The 18,873-nt window shown below is 35.0% G+C and overlaps 1 protein-coding gene across 1 annotated transcript in view; it reads left to right on the plus strand.

Annotated features, from left to right (window-relative positions):
- vps13c (vacuolar protein sorting 13 homolog C) overlaps window positions 1-18,873 on the plus strand; it is a 624,410-nt gene that overhangs the window by 141,617 nt on the left and 463,920 nt on the right. The window contains exons 7-9 of the mRNA XM_039771364.1: window positions 13,326-13,388; window positions 16,196-16,305; window positions 17,259-17,318. Coding sequence (XP_039627298.1) covers window positions 13,326-13,388; window positions 16,196-16,305; window positions 17,259-17,318 — 233 coding nt within the window. The remainder of the gene's footprint in view (window positions 1-13,325; window positions 13,389-16,195; window positions 16,306-17,258; window positions 17,319-18,873) is intronic.

Consider the following 18,873-nt stretch of genomic DNA (forward strand, 5'->3'; position numbering starts at 1 on the left):
AAAAAACAGTAAACAGACTAAAAGCAATAGTGGCAATAAGCAAAAATAAACCGTCTCATGCCAGACATCCCCCAACATACCCTCCAGAAATCAGATCATAAAACACGTCCCTTAACAATTGAAAGACCAGTGAGAGAGGCCTGACAGACACATCAAGCCCTAAAGCTGAGAAAAGAATCAGAAAATGAAAAAAGTAGGGATTAAAATTAGTAGCATAACATGGACCTTTGACCATAACCACCTATCCAACAAACACATTGCAGAAGTGATAGCTTGCCACTTCTTTGTATTAGAGCCAGATTATCCATTACCCAGCACCACCAAAAGTTCCAGTTAGGCCAGATTAAAAAGAAAGAAAGGATTTCCAGGAGTTTACACAGAGAGAGAAAGGGATAGAGTCAGGACTGTTTTCAGCAAGAGGCTAAAGTTAGTTTTGCAGTGATGGTACTCAAACAAAATAACTTGTGCTGCATAAAGGTCAAGATAAGTGTAGAGAGGTCCAGGAGAATAAAATATGAGTCAAAAGAGTAATATTAACAGAGAAAATAGATCCATCAGTCCAGAAAGCATAGACAGATGGACAGTCCCAAAACATTAGAAGAAAAGTGCCAGAGTCATTTATTGGACACAAGTGACAGATTGGACCAGCGGCCAAATGCACAACATAAAGTTTGAGGTGTGAAATGCACTCTGTGTACAAATTTAAACTTAACATGCTGATAGTTTGGGGTCTTTAGAGAATAGAAAGATATTCATAAGTATAGCTTTCAATGGGACTGCAGGAGAAGATGGGAAGTCATTTTGCCACACTGAAAATAAAGATAGAGGTTTAGTGGACATCTTAAATGTACCTTTCAAATAGGTATGCCATTGGCTTAACATTTGGAGATCATAAACAGAAAAGGTTTGTAAAGAGGAGCGGGTAGGAAGTGTAGAAGACATCAGAACCATGTTTACTTTAGGGACTGATCTGAGTTGAAAAAAACAAATAAAATAAAGATTGGCAGTTGGAATATTCCAAGTCCAAAGTCTTATTTGATCTCTTGACTAGTACATGGCTGAAAGAAATGAGCTTCTCACCAATACAAAGAGGAGGATTTTAGAAGATTTGGTTTTTGTTGTGCCAAAGTGAAAATATGTCAATATGTTCTGAATTTTCTTTCAAATCTGGAGAGGATATAATACAAATGTTTTGATGACAATGACAGAGATTGAGATAGTGATAATCAATTCAATGGTGTGGAACCTGTAGGTTCTGGACCTTATTCTTATTCGATGTTAATTAATGTTGGTTTATTTTGTTTTCTTATTGTGTCTTTTATTTTTCTATTCTTTATTATGTAAAGCACTTTGAGCTACTGTTTGTATGAAAATGTGCTATATAATTAAATGTTGTTGTTGTTGGTACTGATGTGGATAGTTGCCTTGAAGGTGTTTCTTCATCAAAAGATGTCTGATTTGTCACGACTGTCAGGACAGTAGTACATGCACATTTTGCCACAAATTGCCAGATGTGTTGTGTGCAACAAGCATGTTTTATATTTACAGCAAGTTATATTTACAGCACATGTTTTTCTAAGCGTGCACACTGCGTGGTGCCATTCTTCTAGGACTCTCATTCAAATGGAGACTTTGAGTCAAGTTGCTGGTGAAAATAAAGTTATTAACAGTTTCTTTACATTTTTGACAGAGTTAGTGTTGATAATAAGACTGTTGCTTTCTAACACATTTCTTTACATTTTTACAAGTTTTGATAGTTAATTATGTATCACCAGTAATGGCGTACTGCACGATAATATGCAGTAAATACACTTGAGCATTCATAGTCTTTCTCTGTCTCTGTTTAGCATTAGTTTGCTCAGAGGTTGATGCGCTTGCTACTTCCTGAGTAGCTCTTCTTTTCTCCACCCTAGCAGCCGCTGCTTCTCTTCTTTCGTCGGCATCTTTTCTTGTTAAAACTGATTAAGTTAGTTTTTGTGTTGCAATTACTTAGTACGTTTTCTTTAACTTTTCACTTAAACTGGCACTTAAGTCTTCAATCTGCCTCAAGAATGATTAAAGATATGAAGAGGTAGGGAAAGTGACTGCGAAGGTGGTAGGGAATGAGAATGGTGCCCATACACATGTGCCGCAAGGCTGCCCTGCTGCGTGCTGCAGAGAGTTGATTCTACAATAAAATTAAAATAAAAATGAGAATAGTAACAAAAATCATCACCCCCGAAAGCGGATAGAAGACATCACATAGTACATGTGTACCAAATTTTAAGTCAATAGGTGAAACGGTTTCAGTGCTACGGGTGATTTAAAATCCTGGACAAACGAACAGCCACGGTAGCGTATTATATAAGAAGATATGTGCATTGACCTATACTACTGTGTTCTGCTAATAAATGGTCCAGCAGTCAGTGTGTTAAACTAGGTGGACATGAATTTTAAGGGTTTGAAGGGAAGAAGAGTTAGGAATCTTTGGCAGACCATGTTGGATTTAGTAGGGAACCAGGATGGTAGGTTTGTGGGAAGATTTAACCTGCTCCATACAGGTAGAAATGTAACTGGACAATGATAAACTCTAGGTACAGCAGAGACGGTGCACTATTGAAGTTAAAACATATCACTATGTTCAATCAGGTAATTGCCAGTCTATTGTGGAAAACTGCAAAAGAAAATGTCATGGAAAAAGATTTCCTGATAGTGTACTCCTAAAGATTCTATGGTAATTAGATGAAAAACTGTCATGCAGAAAAAAAAAATGTCAATGCCTGACTATTTCAGTAAGTTTCCCAAAACAACATACACCTGAAAAAGAGACCTGCAGCACAGGAAATTTAATACATTTGGTGGCTGGTTACTGTTGTCATTAATATAAGTTGAAGTAAATGTTCAGTAGTAAAGTTTCATAATTTCTGTTGAATGTTTGTAATATAGTTTACTTCATTCTTGTCAGATATACTCCCAGTTATGAGTCCTGCATTATAATACAAACTTGACTGACTGACTGACTGACTGACTCACTCACTCACTGCCACACCCCCCAACAAAAACACTATTTCCAGTTTAGTCAAAAAGCTGAAATTTGTCAGGACGGTACATCTAGGGCAGTAGGTACCTGCTAAGAAGGGACATTTCACTATACCAATAGAAAACTACATGCCACCAAATCACAAAAAGGCTTTGACTAACTTGATGGAAATTTTGGTGATGTTAGAGATATGTCAGTATATGTCAGTAATAATGCTGTAGTAATTGGGGTATTCATTCAAATACAACAACAACATTTATTTATATAGCACATTTTCATACAAACAGTAGCTCAAAGTGCTTTACATAATAAAGAATAGAAAAATAAAAGACACAATAAGAAAAACAAAATAAATCAACATTAATTAACATCGAATAAGAGTAAGGTCCAATGGCCAGGGGGGACAGAAAAAAACAAAAAAAACTCCAGACGGCTGGAGAAAAAATAAAATCTGTAGGGATTCCAGACCATGAGACCGCCCAGTCCCCTCTGGGCATTCTACCTAACATAAATGAAATCGTCCTCTTTGGATTTAGGGTTCTCATGGAAGGACTTGATGATGATGGTCACGTAGACTTCTGTCTTTTAATCCATCCATCATTGTTGGAGCATCATGAAGCTTTGAGTAGGTGGAGCTGGCGCAGGCCACCACCACAAAGAAACTGGAAAAAGAAACAGAAAAAGAGAGTAGGGGTGAGTACGGATTTTAGAGCCACCATGAGTAATTATTATGAGGAAATTGAACATAACGTATCAGGATTAAGTTAAATTAAAGTTATAAAAAGGCCATGTTAAAGTAATGTGTTTTCAGCAGTGTTTTAAAGTGCTCTACTGTATTAGCCTGGCGAATTCCTATTGGCAGGCTATTCCAGATTTTAGGTGCATAGCAGCAGAAGGCCGCCTCACCACTTCTTTTAAGTTTTGTTCTTGGAATTCTAAGGAGACACTCATTTGAGGATCTAAGGTTACGATTTGGAATATAAGGTGTCAGACATTCCGATATATAAGATGGGCGAGATTATTTAAGGCTTTATAAACCATAAGCTGAATTTTAAAGTCAATCCTGAATGACACAGGTAACCAGTGTAGTGACATCAAAACTGGAGTAATGTGTTCAGATTTTCTTTTCCTAGTTAGGAGTCTAGCAGCTGCATTCTGCACTAGTTGCAAACGATTTATGTCTTTCTTGGGTAGTCCTGAAAGGAGTGCGTTACAGTAATCTAGTCGACTGAAAACAAATGCGTGAACTAATTTCTCAGCATCTTTCAGTGATATAAGAGGTCTAACTTTACTTATGTTTCTTAAGTGAAAAATTTCTGTCCTAGTGATCTGATTAATATGCGATTTAAAATTCAGATTACAGTCGACAATTACCCTTAAGCTTTTTACCTCCGTCTTGACTTTTAATCCTAATGTATCCAGTTTATTTCTAATAGCCTCATTGTATCCATTATTGCTAATCACTAAGATTTCAGTTTTTTCTTTATTTAACTTGAGAAAGTTACTATTCATCCATTCTGAGATACAAGTCAGACATTGCGTTAGTGAATCAAGAGTCGGAGTCATCAGGTGCTATTGATAAGTACAGCTGTGTGTCATCAGCATAGCTGTGGTAGCTCACGTTGTGCCCTGAGATAATCTGACCTAACGGAAAAATGTAGATTGAGAATAACAGCGGACCCAGGATAGAGCCTTGTGGAACACCATATCGGATATCATGTGTCTTCGAGTTGTAATTACCACAGCTAACAAAATATTTTCTCCCTGTCATGTAGGATTCAAACCAATTTAAGACACTGCCAGAGAGGCCCAACCATTGACTAAGGCGATTTCTAAGAATATTATGATCAATGGTGTCAAATGCAGCACTCAGATCTAAGAGGATGAGAACAGATAAATGGCCTCTGTCTGCGTTCACTCGCAAATCATTTACTACTTTAACGAGTGCAGTTTCTGTGCTGTGATTTGTTCTAAAACCCGACTGAAATTTGTCAAGAATAGCATGTTTATTTAGGTGGTCATTTAACTACAGCAGTCTTAAGACAATCTGGGAAGACCCCCGTATCTAATGACGAATTTACTATGTCCAGAACATTATCAATTAGCACCCCTGAAATGAAGGCTGCAAGCAGAAGTGCACCACTGACCAAGCTTTAGCTGTAGTTGCTCAGAGAAATGGGGCTGGCAGTGAGTGGAGAAGGGCACTACCCTCCACAGAAAAAAGAGATGCAAAGCACAAACAGGCAAGTACTGGTACGACTTACCAACCTACTTAAAATCTTATGTACAACACAAGGTGGGAGCGACAGCATGCCTTGTCAGTTTAAAAGCTTGTGCAGCTCAGTAAAGGGGTCCATCACAGACCAAACACAGAGGAGGACATTGTACACAGTTCCTGATATTATTACTTTTCACCCATTCTTTTCTCCACCATGCTTATAATGTACAGGTCATTGCATGGGCCATGTAAATGTCCATGCTCTATGTTATAAGCTACAATAAACCACAAGTCAGTGTTTATTGCTTGTGTATCTAAACCCTTCAAAACTTTTTAACATTAGAAGATTATAGATCAAAATGTTACAGTGAAATCTGACTGAAGTTCCCCTTTCTACAGGATGTGCTAGAGGGTGAAACATTTATACCCAAAGCTCCCATTATTCCAACTAATTTTCTCTTTGATTTAAAAAAAAATAGTTTCCTGTAAAATTGTGTTTTGCATTGAGCACCAAGAAAATTCATGCCACTAGAAAAGCGAGAGTTGATCTATGGTAGGAATGTTTTATTCATGGGTTGTTATTTGTAGGATGTTCAAGATTGGGGAGCTCCATTGAACTAATAATTTTAGCCACTGGAAAAAAAGAGAAAAGGAAAGAAAAAACAACAACAAATACTCTAAACAGAAAAGTACTTTGTTAATTACACAGTACATCTGATACTTACAATTAGCTGATGGCACTATAACTGAGTTCCATGGCCTTACAGAGCCAGGTAACACAGCTTTTACAGTATGTAAACAGAAATTCTGCATCTATAGTACCTAAAGAACATTTTAAAATGAAAATATCAACTGCTTTGTGTCAGTCACTTTCTGGAAATAATCATTCATAAGGCTAGAAATAGCAATTTCTTGAAAAATAGATGACACATCCACTTCAAGGTAGATCAAGTGAACCACTATGGACGCAGAGTGGAGAAGGAAAATGTAAATTGTGGTTTTCTTGTTGTTCTCTGTTTCAAGGTTCCAGGTCCTAAAAGACAGAGTAATGTTGACAGATTTATGTAGTGGGTGGCACAGTGTTTAGCACTGTTGTCACGGCGAACCTGGGTGTAAATCTCAGCACATGCACACTCTGTTTATTTGTGAGTTTTATATCAGTTATAGCAGTTTCCTTTCATATCCCCAAAAAGTTTGTGTTGTAGAATAATTGCCAAGTCTATATTGGACTGTAAAGCATGAGTGTGCCCAGAAATTGACTGGATCCCCATTCACAGTTGTTACAGCATTGTAGTAAACATATACAATAAATGCTTAAAACTCATTTTCATTTTGAACTGCTTAGTTATATAGAAAATAGTTTTGTCCTAGCAGGAGGTTCTAATGCATCTCAAAGAAAACCAAAGGGCAATGACTGCTTGTTAGTACCAAAATACATGCAGTGATTCTAACACCAATTTAATACTAGAATTACCAGAGCCTACGAAAAAACTCGTAGATCCGCCCCAGCTTAAATCGCTTCACACCTCTCCTTCAGCGTCTTTTGTGCTTTAAATGTGTTAATAAACTGCAAGCAGTCTGCTATCGCATTCTCTCAGTCGCGTTCACAATCCTATCATACCAATGAAATGAATGAAACTAAATAATAAAAAAAAACCAAAGCTAACCTTTACAAGTATCATACATATACACCGGCTGTTACAGACTGAAATCAAATGTATGTTTTTATTCTAAAATAGTAAGAATAAAAGCAGCTGACTTCTCAAAACGGACTTGTCTGGGATTGAACCTGTGAAGTTTAGATTATTAGTCAACAGCTGATACCGTTGTGCCACCGAAGCAGTCATAATAAACACATGTCAATGTCGCACCCTAATGTGTGTTGTTTTTCTGCAGTTATATTTTTGGATAAAAGCGTACTTGTTCTGTTATATTTGTACCTTTTGTGAAAGTGTTTCTTTGATATTTGGACTTCAGGTATTAATTACTAAAAAATAAAAAGTGCTTCTTTTTTAACAATGTGTTTACATAGATCGTTTCAGACACAGAACGCACATGAAATGCATGTGTTGCAAATGATGATGTAGTATTTATAAAAGGTGTGATTTTGCTTGACTTCTAACTCTATACAACTCCAAGCAACAGATATGCAGGTAAACAGACTTGAGCTGAGAAAACTGTGCGCCGGTGGGGGATGTGATAGCAGACTGCTTGCTGCTTGCAGCTTATCAACACATTTAAAGGACAAAAGATGCTGACGGAGTGGTGTGAAGTGATTTAAGGTGGGGCGGATCTACAAGGTTTTTCGTTGGCTGTGATAATTCTAGTGTTAATCCAATTCAGGGCCATGAGGGGTTACTACCTGTTCCTAGTAGCACAGGTTTAGACAGTGTAGCAGTGCAACACTTTGCACACTCATGCTCATGCATAGCAATCCCACTTCCTAACCACGCTATTGATTACCTGGGAATTCTTCCAGCAGCTCAATGTCACCAACCTTCTGTTTTCTAGTGATTTATACAAAAGTGGTTGCATTGTTTCACACCACATTTTTTTAAAGCTTTCACATCAAAACAGTACTATTCACTCTTAACACTAGAATCCCTGACGCTTACGATTTCTTTTATTGTCCCAGACCTCCTTAAATTTTTCTGACTTATACCAAAAAGCTTGTAGCTCCTTACCACTGCGCTAATAGCTTGCTTTTGTTTTGCAAATGTGTGGTTTAGCAGAACATCTTCTGCTACAGCCTCCACCTCATTTAGTCAGATGAAGGCATCGCCTTGCTGAAATCCTCACAGTTGAACACATTTGGCGATATGTTTGTGAGGAATTGTATAGGTACTAAAATACAGGTACAATTCCATTACAATGAAGTGCCAGGGACCTAAAAAATATTTTGGTTGATATGAAAATTTCGTAGTAATGAGATTCTGTATTTGTCGCTATAGTGCTTTCTTTAACTTGCATCCAGGCATTTGCAATCATTTCAATAGCTTCTTTCACATTAATTTTCATCTCCTCCTGTCTACAAGTTATGCTGACGAGAATTTCTGTCAGCATTTTATTGCAGTAATACACGGTGCAAATGATATCTAAATCCAATTGATGAAGCACTGCCGTGCAATTGGTGGGAGGAACTCAACTTGAACATTATCTAATATGGAAGCATGCTGCGGGCAGCACAGTTACCAATCAGAAGCAGAATCTTCCTTTAGTTCTTCATATAGTGAGGTTTATGAACTGTTTTGGGACACCTCTCCCCGAAGTGCATCTCAAAGTGTGATTGCCGAGTCTGTGGAAGATTGCTTGTCCATTGCTGGGGAAATGGCAGGCTCACAGTACTGAGCCGATCGAGATTGTGCTATAATCGCCTGTCGTCGATACGTGATACAGGGAACATTATAAATAAAGGGAACAATATAACTTGGCCACTGATCTGGCCCTGACTCTGCCCGTTTGCTCTGTCTGTGTATAGGAGAGAGCACCCGCTACTATAACTAGGCGTACTGTTCCTGTTCCAAGTTGAATAAAGCTGGTTTTGCTAAAGTATTGAGACAGTGACTTACATGTCACAATATCCTTGTCAAGTTGTCACAGCCAGTTTCCCAAAATGTCTTTTGAGTCATTCAGGCTCGCTGGTTTGCTTTATACTCGCAGGGAAGGAATGTAACACACTTAAAACACTGAGGATTGGTCGACTTGCCAATGATGAGAGGAATAACTTTGCGGCTGCCAGTTGAATTGCAGCTAAGTAGAGCTGTCAACCTTAATTAAATTTTTTTCCTCCTCTTCACGGATCACCTTTGAGTGCTAAAGTACGATGCAGTAGCAGCTGGTAGAAGATTCCAGTCTCATCAGCATTGTAGATATCTTCAGGCTCATAAACTGAAATGATTTTCTAGATTTCACCTGCACGCCATTCGTTTGCTTTGTCAATTGGAACTACAGATTGTTCTCCACAGATTGCTTTGGCTGCAATTCCAAAATGATCCTGAAAGTGAATTAGCCCACCCCAGCTGGCAGTAAAATCTTCGTGGCCCAAGTATATTGACATTGACTTTGATTTTTCTTGAATGAGTGGCCCACTAAAAGGAATGTTTCTTGAAAGAGCATCACTAAACCACATTAAAACTGCTTTTTTGACGTCTTCAAATGCAGCAGTTTGTACAGTATATGTTTGTTTGACAGCTTAAGGTTTGCAACCTGAGATTTTTCTTCTGTTTTTGCTTGGTCTTTCACGAAAGCTGACAGTGTCGATGGTGAAATTCTGAACTCACTGCCAACGTCATTTTTTCTTTTTGCCGGAATTGAGAGCTGCAAAAATGTAATTTTTTTTTTTTTTTTTTTAAGTGTGAACTGTTGTTGTCTTTTCATGTCTGCCATTTCTATAGGAGGGTGACAATGAATTAAATTCCAGTGGATGTTTTTCAAATGTTGACAAGCAATAAGCAAAATATAAAAACAAAAGAACGGGGAAAGTTCGAAGAAAGAGAAACATTTACAATATTCGGGGTTCGTTGTTCACAACTGAACTGCGACCACAGAACTAACTGCTCTGTGAATGATTGATTCATTCAGGCATTTCAAGGTCTTTTGGGCACTTCATTGTAATGGAAGTATCTGCTGAATGTATTTCATAGTAACAAGATTTTTTATAGTCTCTGTCTTATGGGGAAACGGCTGGGACCATACTTTGTTGTAATGATATTCGTTGTAACGAAATTTTACCTGTATTGTGATTTGAAAAACTTACATTTCATGTGTGTTCTGTGTCTAGAGCGATCTGTGTAAATATGGAATGACAGAGGAAACGTGAGGCAATGCTGAACATAAGACTAAAACAGAAAATGTTTAAATATGTTTCAGTAATACCAACATACGTGAGGTGTAGGATGTGTGAAACCCAAATATCCAAGAAACACTTCACAAAACGTGTAACAAAACAAGTATGCTTTTATTCCAGAATAAAACCGAAGATAAAGAATTGTCAATTGATATGTTGCTGAAGCCCAACTATCAGTCATTACAAAATAAAATATGTTCGCATACGCATGTGTTTTCTCGTTTCATTTTCAACCAGTTGTCACAGTAGTAACGCTGCTCTGTCACAGATCTGCGCAGATGGCGCAGAGGATAAGGTACCGTTTAGCAATGGTGAGGTAATGGGTTCAGTTTCTATTATTATTATCATATAACAAAAACATATAGTTGATGTGAGTCTATAACATCCTGTGTAAATTTATGGTACTTGTAAAAGATGTTACTAGTCCTTGCACAAGGACATTCATATCAACATGTCATTTGAATGTTTTTTTTTTTTTTTTTATTCAGTTTTATTCTTGGATTCTTGAATAAAAAAATCATTCAAATGAGATGTTAATGTCTATGTGCAAGAAAAAGTAACATCTGCGATAGACACTATGGTGTCTGTTTGCTCAACAAGGCAGCAAGAAAAAATGATTGAGGTGCATGTGTGTGTCTGCTTTCATCGCTTCAGTACTTTTATAAGTATCATAAATTTACACTGGCTGTTACAGACTCAAATCAAATGCATGTTTTTATTATACGAGGATCATTCAAAAAGTTCCCGAACTTTTTTTTTTATAACTCTGTTTATGAAGACAAATGACATCACTTTTCTACATAGTCACCTTTTTTTGCGATGCAATTTTTCCAGCATCATACCAGCTTTTTAATACCAAATTACTACTCCTCCCGCCTTCACCATTTCCAACAAAAATGTAAAAGTATGGAAACTTTTTTTACGTACCTCGTATAATAGTAACAATAATAGCAGCTCACTACTCCAAACAGTAAATGTGAGGAAGACCCAGGATCTAACCCGCAACCTCTTAATTATGAAGTAACAGTCCTTACCTCTGCACCAGCCAAGCAGATATGTCTACTTTGAATTGATTGATAATTGGGGTTTTTCTTTTACACATTGCCATTAATATGGAAATTGAACAATTTAACTTTCTTTGGTTATATTCTTGAATAAAAAAGCATACTTGTTTTGTTACACCTTTTGTAAAAGTGTTTATTTGATATTTTGACTTCAGTCTTCACACATTATTTGCTTCACATCAACATTTTGTCAATTATTATTAAAAGATGAAAAATGTTTCTGTTTTAGTTATGTGTTCAACGTTTCTTGCCTCACATTTCCTGTCATCCTACATTTACACAGATCATTGTTGACACTGAACACACATGAAATGTATGTATTCCAAATAATATTTTATTTGCCTTATACAATTCCAGGCGCCTTACTCCCAGCTAAACAGACTTGAGCTCTTTTTTATGTATGTCTTGACTTCCGCTACCTTGGTGGGGGATGGGATAGCAGGCTGCTTGCTGCCAGTACTGATTGACACATTTGCAAAACAAAGACACTGATGAATAGGCATGTGGGTATTTCATTTGGCCCGGCATTACAAATATTTTCATAGGCTTCAGGGATTCTAGTGTTAAAAGTGTTACTGTTCCTAATTTCCAAGTAAGTCTTGAGAGTTGGCTTCAGAAGTTCACATGATTCAGCTACTGACTTGGTTTAATTTTTTTGCTTCTGTTTTGTTATTAAAAGTATATGCATTCTCAATCTGTAGTGCCTTCTCAAAGATTCCACCAATTAATTAGTCAATTGGCTTTCATCCCCAACCATAAAATATTAAAGACTTTGAATTTTTATTAGCATTCAATTCCTAAAATGTCATTTGTCTCACAATACAATGTATGCCTGTATTTTAAAATTATGAAAAGTGTAAAATCTCTTACAACTATTTTACACATTAGAAATGGTTTTATAAATTAAACAGAAAACTATTACGGAACGTCAGGAGGAGGAGTTATTTTTCCTTTTTGCTGTCTGGATGATTACATAAGTTTATTTAAGGCTTTAAGCTAAAGTAAAGCTATGCATAAATTTAATGTAGAATCAAATTAAGGTGCCAGCTTTCTAAGAAAGTGTTAAAATCAGTTCTTTGTGGTAGAAGTTTGGAAATGATTGTAAATTGCCTTTTTTAACTTTGTGGCTTCAGTGCAATATATGAAAGCTCAGAAACTCATAATACTACTTTGGAAAAGAAGGTTTTGAGAAAAGAAATAATTCCATTGGTATTTGTGTTTATTTTGTTAAAAGGAAAAACAAAGAGCTAAAGGAACATGTGGAAAAAATTAATGAAATGCATAAAATGTTAAAACCTAAGCTACATTAAGAAAATGTTGTTTAGTTCGAACATTTGGAAAGGATGGCTTTAGTCTGACTATTCATTGGCTTAAGGTGTCTAGTAAAAGGTAATTCTAATAAAAGTATAAATAATGCCAGAGCAATTACCAGTAAATGTTATGGTAGTTCTGAGCAACTTTCAGTAATACAAGTACATGAAACCTTTCTTTTAATGTTAATATTAGAGCTTGTTTATACATCTGTTGATTAACATCTGTTTAGCATAAAATATCAGTAGTTTTCTTACGAATGACTATTTTGTTGCCTGCCCTTCTAGATTAACTATGTGTGGAACATACACTTACTAACTCATTGTTTGTCTCAGACCCATATACAGTTCAGTTTATATTCATAAAGTCAGTGTTTAAAACATATATGAGATGTATAATAATTGGTTCAAATAGTAATAATAAATAGCAGAATTAAGGAGTCCAAAATAAAAATGATTGATGATTAATTGTGAGGTGTATGGCAAAATAGTGAAGTATGTTTAAAGTGAACAATATGTTTAAAGTAAACCTTGGGCTGTGTTTTGATAAAATAATATAATGACATTTGTTAGGTTGCTTATCCATATTTCTTTTCAGTACTAGATATAGTATTTATTTGAAGAATTTAAGTGCAAGTATATCTTATATGAACAGAGATACACATTCACTGCTTCTTTTTAAACTCTGAATGTGCTTGGAGGTTGTCATTTATATTAATAATGTTATTCAGTGAAATCTTTATGTTCATTACATGATTTCTGTCTGTCTCTTTTGTGTACAGTGCCTTCTACCTTAATTGCTTAGCTATGCTTTAATGCTTATTTCTGATGATTCTTCTTTCATTCTTTTTGCCTGCATTAATAAAAGGATATAAATCTAAAAAATATAAAAAATCCTCTAAGAAATTTAAACATCGTCAAAGTAAGAAAGGTATGTATAATCAGTCTATTTTTGTACAGTCGACAATCATCTATTTACTTTCAAGTCTTGTAGTCTGTGATGGTCTCAGAATTAAAGATCTTATATGAATAACCATCTTCTTCCATTATTTCTTTTTTCATTTTTTATTCAATAAGGTTTTGGATAAACATTTTCAGAGTAAATTAGAGTTTTTCAAAGTAAATTAGATTTTTTTATATATTATTGTAGATGGATGCTTACTAATTCTTAATCACATGTTGTATTTTAAAGTACTTTTAATGGCTTTTCCTGGAGTTGACAAAGATGAAATCTGTGCATACAGTAATTGTCTAAAAATGTAATATGTGGTTGTAATCCAATGTAGGGATGGGAACTGCTGAGAATACAATAACATTATAATAAGTAGATCACAGCATGATAATAATGTGATGCATACTTTTTGTATTTAGTGATATATTTATCTACTGTAATTTAGTTCTGCAGCATATTATATTTTTTTATTTGAGTGAAATTAAAGTTGAAGTTATACCACTATAGGCAAAAATGTCCATGTATTATACAGGAAACGCTTGAGCCAATTAATTCCACCTATTTACTGAGTAGTGTAAAAGGATTTCAAGTATTTCAACTAGTCTCACATTAAGAGTTGGGATTACGCACACTTTGTACATTACACACATCAGTACATTATCTAGACTTAATTGTGGTTAAAACTTTGTGAAATTAACCCATATAATCTGTGAAGCTGTCAGCCAGAAACTAAGATTATAATATTTCTTTTAAAAAAGAGTTATTTTAAATATATATTAATTGAGGCTACAAATTGTGTGTACTACATCCGTGTACTACTTTGATGATAAATTATATACTAAATCATACATTTGTCATGGTGTGTGACACCGATGATACACATGCAAACAGTGTTAAACACTTATTCATTCTCAAATCCTTTTAATAGTTAATATGTTTATCTTGTGCAATTTTATTATAGCTTAAACCAGACTATGAACACTGCAGCCAGATGTGAACAGGAATTTCATCTGGACTTTGTACTGCACAATTTTTTTAGCCCTGTTGTTTGCAAGAAGTAAAAAGTAAGCTGTACTGCAGTTTTGGTCTCTGGGTTATTGTCAGATATCATTTTGTGTGCACATAGAATCTGTTGTTCACCTCTACATGAGATATAAATATGTTTTTTTTTTTTAGAGCTCCTATTAGCTGATAAGGATACAGGTCAGTTGGCTTCTCTGGCTCAGAGAGAATTTGGAAGTCCATCTGACTGTTTGTTTCATTGATCACATTAGATTAAAAGCTATCTAAAAAAAAAACATGACTGGGCTATTCCTTTGAGTGACCTGATTGGCAGATCCCCGCAGTGCTGCATACAGTGTCTGGAACAATGTGATGCTGAATTGAGATGTTCGAAATTTTTATCTCAGTTTTGAATATTAAAGTTGCAGTACACTTTTGAAATAAAAACAATATTCAAATATGATTGTGACATTCCTGTTTTTCAATATGCTGTAATACTTAATTTTCATAAGAATTTTTTCTCTGTAATGCAGTGAAAATCAGCCAAGATGGCCAACTTAACTGTGGACAGTATTATGGAATCACTGAGACCATGTTAGCAACGTTAACAGTTGCCATTGCTTCTCTTATTTAGAATGATTTAAAATTGGTTTAAAGGTTGTTTCCACTTTGACCAAAGAGGAAAGGAATTAGAGCACATCTAAAGTATTTTAACATCAATGTGCTTTGCTGCAGAAGAAAAAAAAAAAAAAAAGATTTAAAATGATAATCTTAAAAAGCTAAGAATGGTATTTTGCCTAAATAAGAAATTAATTAAATTAGTCAAAATGTGGCATAAAGTGCAGTGCATTAGTACTTTTATTTTACATCACTTCAACTTCAGTTTGAATCTAGGTTTGGTTGCCTTTTATGTGAAGCATGTCATGTTTGTGTGGGTTTCATTCCACGGTCTAAAGAGCTAATGATAGGTTGATTGGCAATAAAAATGATATGTGCATATGTACAATGAAATTCTTACTTGTATGTTTCCTCAGAACAGTTGACATGCAATAAATACAGTACAAAAGATGCACAATATACATAACATGCATACGCAGTATTTGCAGGTGCTTGTTTATACATGCATGCATAAGTGTACACTTTTTTTAAAAGATGCAGTATTTATTACAGTGTTTATTATTATGACTTTTAAGTAATCTTGTGACCTATGAATAGAAACTGTCCCAGAATCTACTGGTACGAGTGTCAGTGTTGCTGTACCATTTGCCAGAAGCAAAAAGTGAAAAAAGTGACTGTGAAGGATGGCTGAGCTTTTCAATCATGTTAGTTGCCTTTCTATGGCAGCAAGTGTTGTATATGTCTTAAGTATAAGGCAGCTGGGTACAAGTAATATTCTGTGCTGCCTTCATCTCCCTTTGCAGGGTTTTATTTTCTTTAACCAAGCAGCTGCTGTACCAGGATGTGATGCACATGAATTTGTGTGGGTTTATGCATAAATGCTGAAAGCTGTCTGCTTCTGGTCTTATTTCTACTATATATATATATATATATATATATATATATATATATATATATATATATATATATACTATATGTAAATATATATATATACTATATGTAAATGTTTGCTGCTCAAAATGGATGGATGGATGCATGCATAGAATGACATAACATTAGAAGTACTTGTAGAATTAAGAAAAAAACATTGAAACAACCATTTGATACTGTACGTTTTCTAGCAGTTACTTGTTTATTTTATGTTTTTTTTCCCTTTTTTGTTGCAGAGAATCCAAATGAGGAGAAGAAAGATACTTTTACAGAAAAACTAGTAACACAGATCGTAAAAAATCTGCAAGTAACAATCACCAATATTCACATTAGATATGAAGATGATGTGAGTATTTCTTTGGTGTTCAGTTTTACTTTGAACTGGAATTGTGAAATCTTTATAATTAAAATTCTTTTTACCATTTGGTGTGGCTACGTGTTTACAGAAAAATAATACAAAGAGTGCTGAGAAATTCATGCCAACAAGTGCACACAGGAAAAATATGCACAAATGTCTGCAATTGGTACAGTTTAATTTTGTGGACACAACACAGACAAGGTTTTGCCGCATGTTAAAATGTTATCTACCTGTAGGTTCTGTGCCTTGTAACATTCTTTCTTTATAAGAGCTTATGAATACATTTTCTCCCAAATTAGTGGAATTCAAATTAAGTTAGGCCAAGTTTAATCACTGCCTGCACCAGATAGTACTGATAAATTGATAGGTGGCACATTTAGATTTTTTCCATGGGATTGTGCATAATGTTGTAGTATAAATTGCAAGTACAGTTACACTTTTATTACCATGGGTTTGAGCTTTCTATATATTTAGTGCTTGTCCTTGTGTTATGTTTTATTCTGCTGTATCTTCATTTATAGGAATTTCCAGGAGTGCTTTTAGAGATCTTTTTTTTCAGATGGCATTAGAAGTTATACTATAACTTCTGACTAGACTAGGTCCTTTTGTGCTGTTTTAATATATTAATTTTAAATAGATTATTGACATATATATATATTAGTTACCTTATTATTTCAACTTTAATATATTCTGTGTAGTTTTGTGTTTAAGTGGCTATAACACTGCTGTTCCTCTCTCAGTTCCTCGATTGAAGTTTAGAATACTATAAATTATATCAGTTTGTCTGTTTATTTTCTTTGTTTTTCTTACTCTACAATATGTTAAAATTTGAACAAAGCAGCAGACATGTAACTTTTTATTGTTGAAGTTTTGTAATTTTGTGATTCATTTATTATAACATTAATCTATATTTTAATTTTCTTTCTACTATTATTTTACAGGTTTCTGACCCTAAACATCCTGCCTCTATTGGGCTTACACTAGGAGAATTAAGTTTCCTGGTGAGAAACACCCTTTTATTTTTCTTAGAAAACAGTTCTCTGTGTACTTGTCATATAATAGTCGCTGGTCTTCATAAAAGGAAACTTACCAAGCATTTTTGTCATAAGACTACTTGATTAATGCAGAGAACATACTTGATGAAGATGAATTAAGCACATAAAGAATATGTAAATTAGGGAATGGAATGGTTTGTGTGACAGTTATAGGTCTGTTTTAAAATAAAGTAATTCTTGTGATTGATTATGTCAAGTTGAGCCTGTATTCCGTGACGCAGAATCTTTACCATGAATTGTGTTGGGATTCTTAATTGCTTATTATTTGATAAAAAAAATATTGTCTAGCCTACTTGTTTAATGCTGGTTTTCTAAATGACCATATAGAGCAGGTAATTGGCAGTTTACAGTCAAAGCTGTAACTGATATATACACACACAGTCATGCGCCGATTTATGTTCAACCGAGTTGAGGCGATTCATACTTAATACTTACAACTGAGGGCCATTGGAAAACAATAGTGTAAACAATTCTACAAATTGCTAAAAACCTTCCTAACTAATGAATCTTTCTTTTATTTTTTTTATTTCACAGGGATTAATGTATTTTTGGACTCTTGGAGGGCCTTTTAGGGAATGTTTTGATTGGTGCTGCTCCACATGGTTAATTCTTATGTATTTGTTTTGCACCACCTTCCATACACCAGTGTTACTCAACTTTTGTGGTCCTGCACCCTGGTTTTGCATTTTTAAATTCATTGCAAACCTGTCCCATGTAGCTGTGACAAAAGGATTGGTTTGTGCTACTCTGTACCAACAGTTAAAGTATATGTACTAGTCACTCACCAGACCCACAGAGCCTTAATTTCAATAACTTCTACACATTCTAAAAGATATATTGACAATCTGACTTATCACTTAAGTTGGTGCATGAATATATGTTACAAAGTTGAATGATTCACTAAGTCATCAACAAAAACACTGTTTTTGTTTTGTTAAAAAGATAAGATTTGGCAAAATGGTACATCTAGAGCAGTAGGTATGCGCTAAGAGAAGACCTTTTCATATATCTATATTTAGGGGTAAAAAGTCCTCTAAAACAGAAAATTAAATACCCTATAATCTCAAAAATGCTTTGATGGATTTAATTCAAATTTGGTAATATTACAAAAGGAAAATTACCAGATGATATTTTTTTTTGTCAATTATATTATTATTATACTGACTTACATGTGCTGTACTGAGAGTGCACTTATACAAATGAAGGACAGAGCAGAAGAAACTGATGGGTCACATAATAGCATCACTTACCAGTAGGGTGAACAGATGACTGAAGTCAGGGCATTGTCCAGGACAGGAAAAATTAGATGTGACCATGTTGTGAAATGGAAAGATAAAGTTCAGCAAGTCTTAAAGCAGATACAAAGCTCAGTGGGTAGAAAGTGCTTGGTTTTGCTGTTGACTACCGGCACTATTAGGGTCATACTGGCTTTAATCTCTAGTTTCAGTACTGAAAACCACAAGGGGGGTGACAGTGCTGTAAACTCCATAAGAGACCACTC

The sequence above is a fragment of the Polypterus senegalus genome, chromosome 12, assembly GCF_016835505.1.
Source record: "Polypterus senegalus isolate Bchr_013 chromosome 12, ASM1683550v1, whole genome shotgun sequence".
NCBI classification, from domain to species: Eukaryota; Metazoa; Chordata; class Cladistia; order Polypteriformes; family Polypteridae; genus Polypterus; species Polypterus senegalus.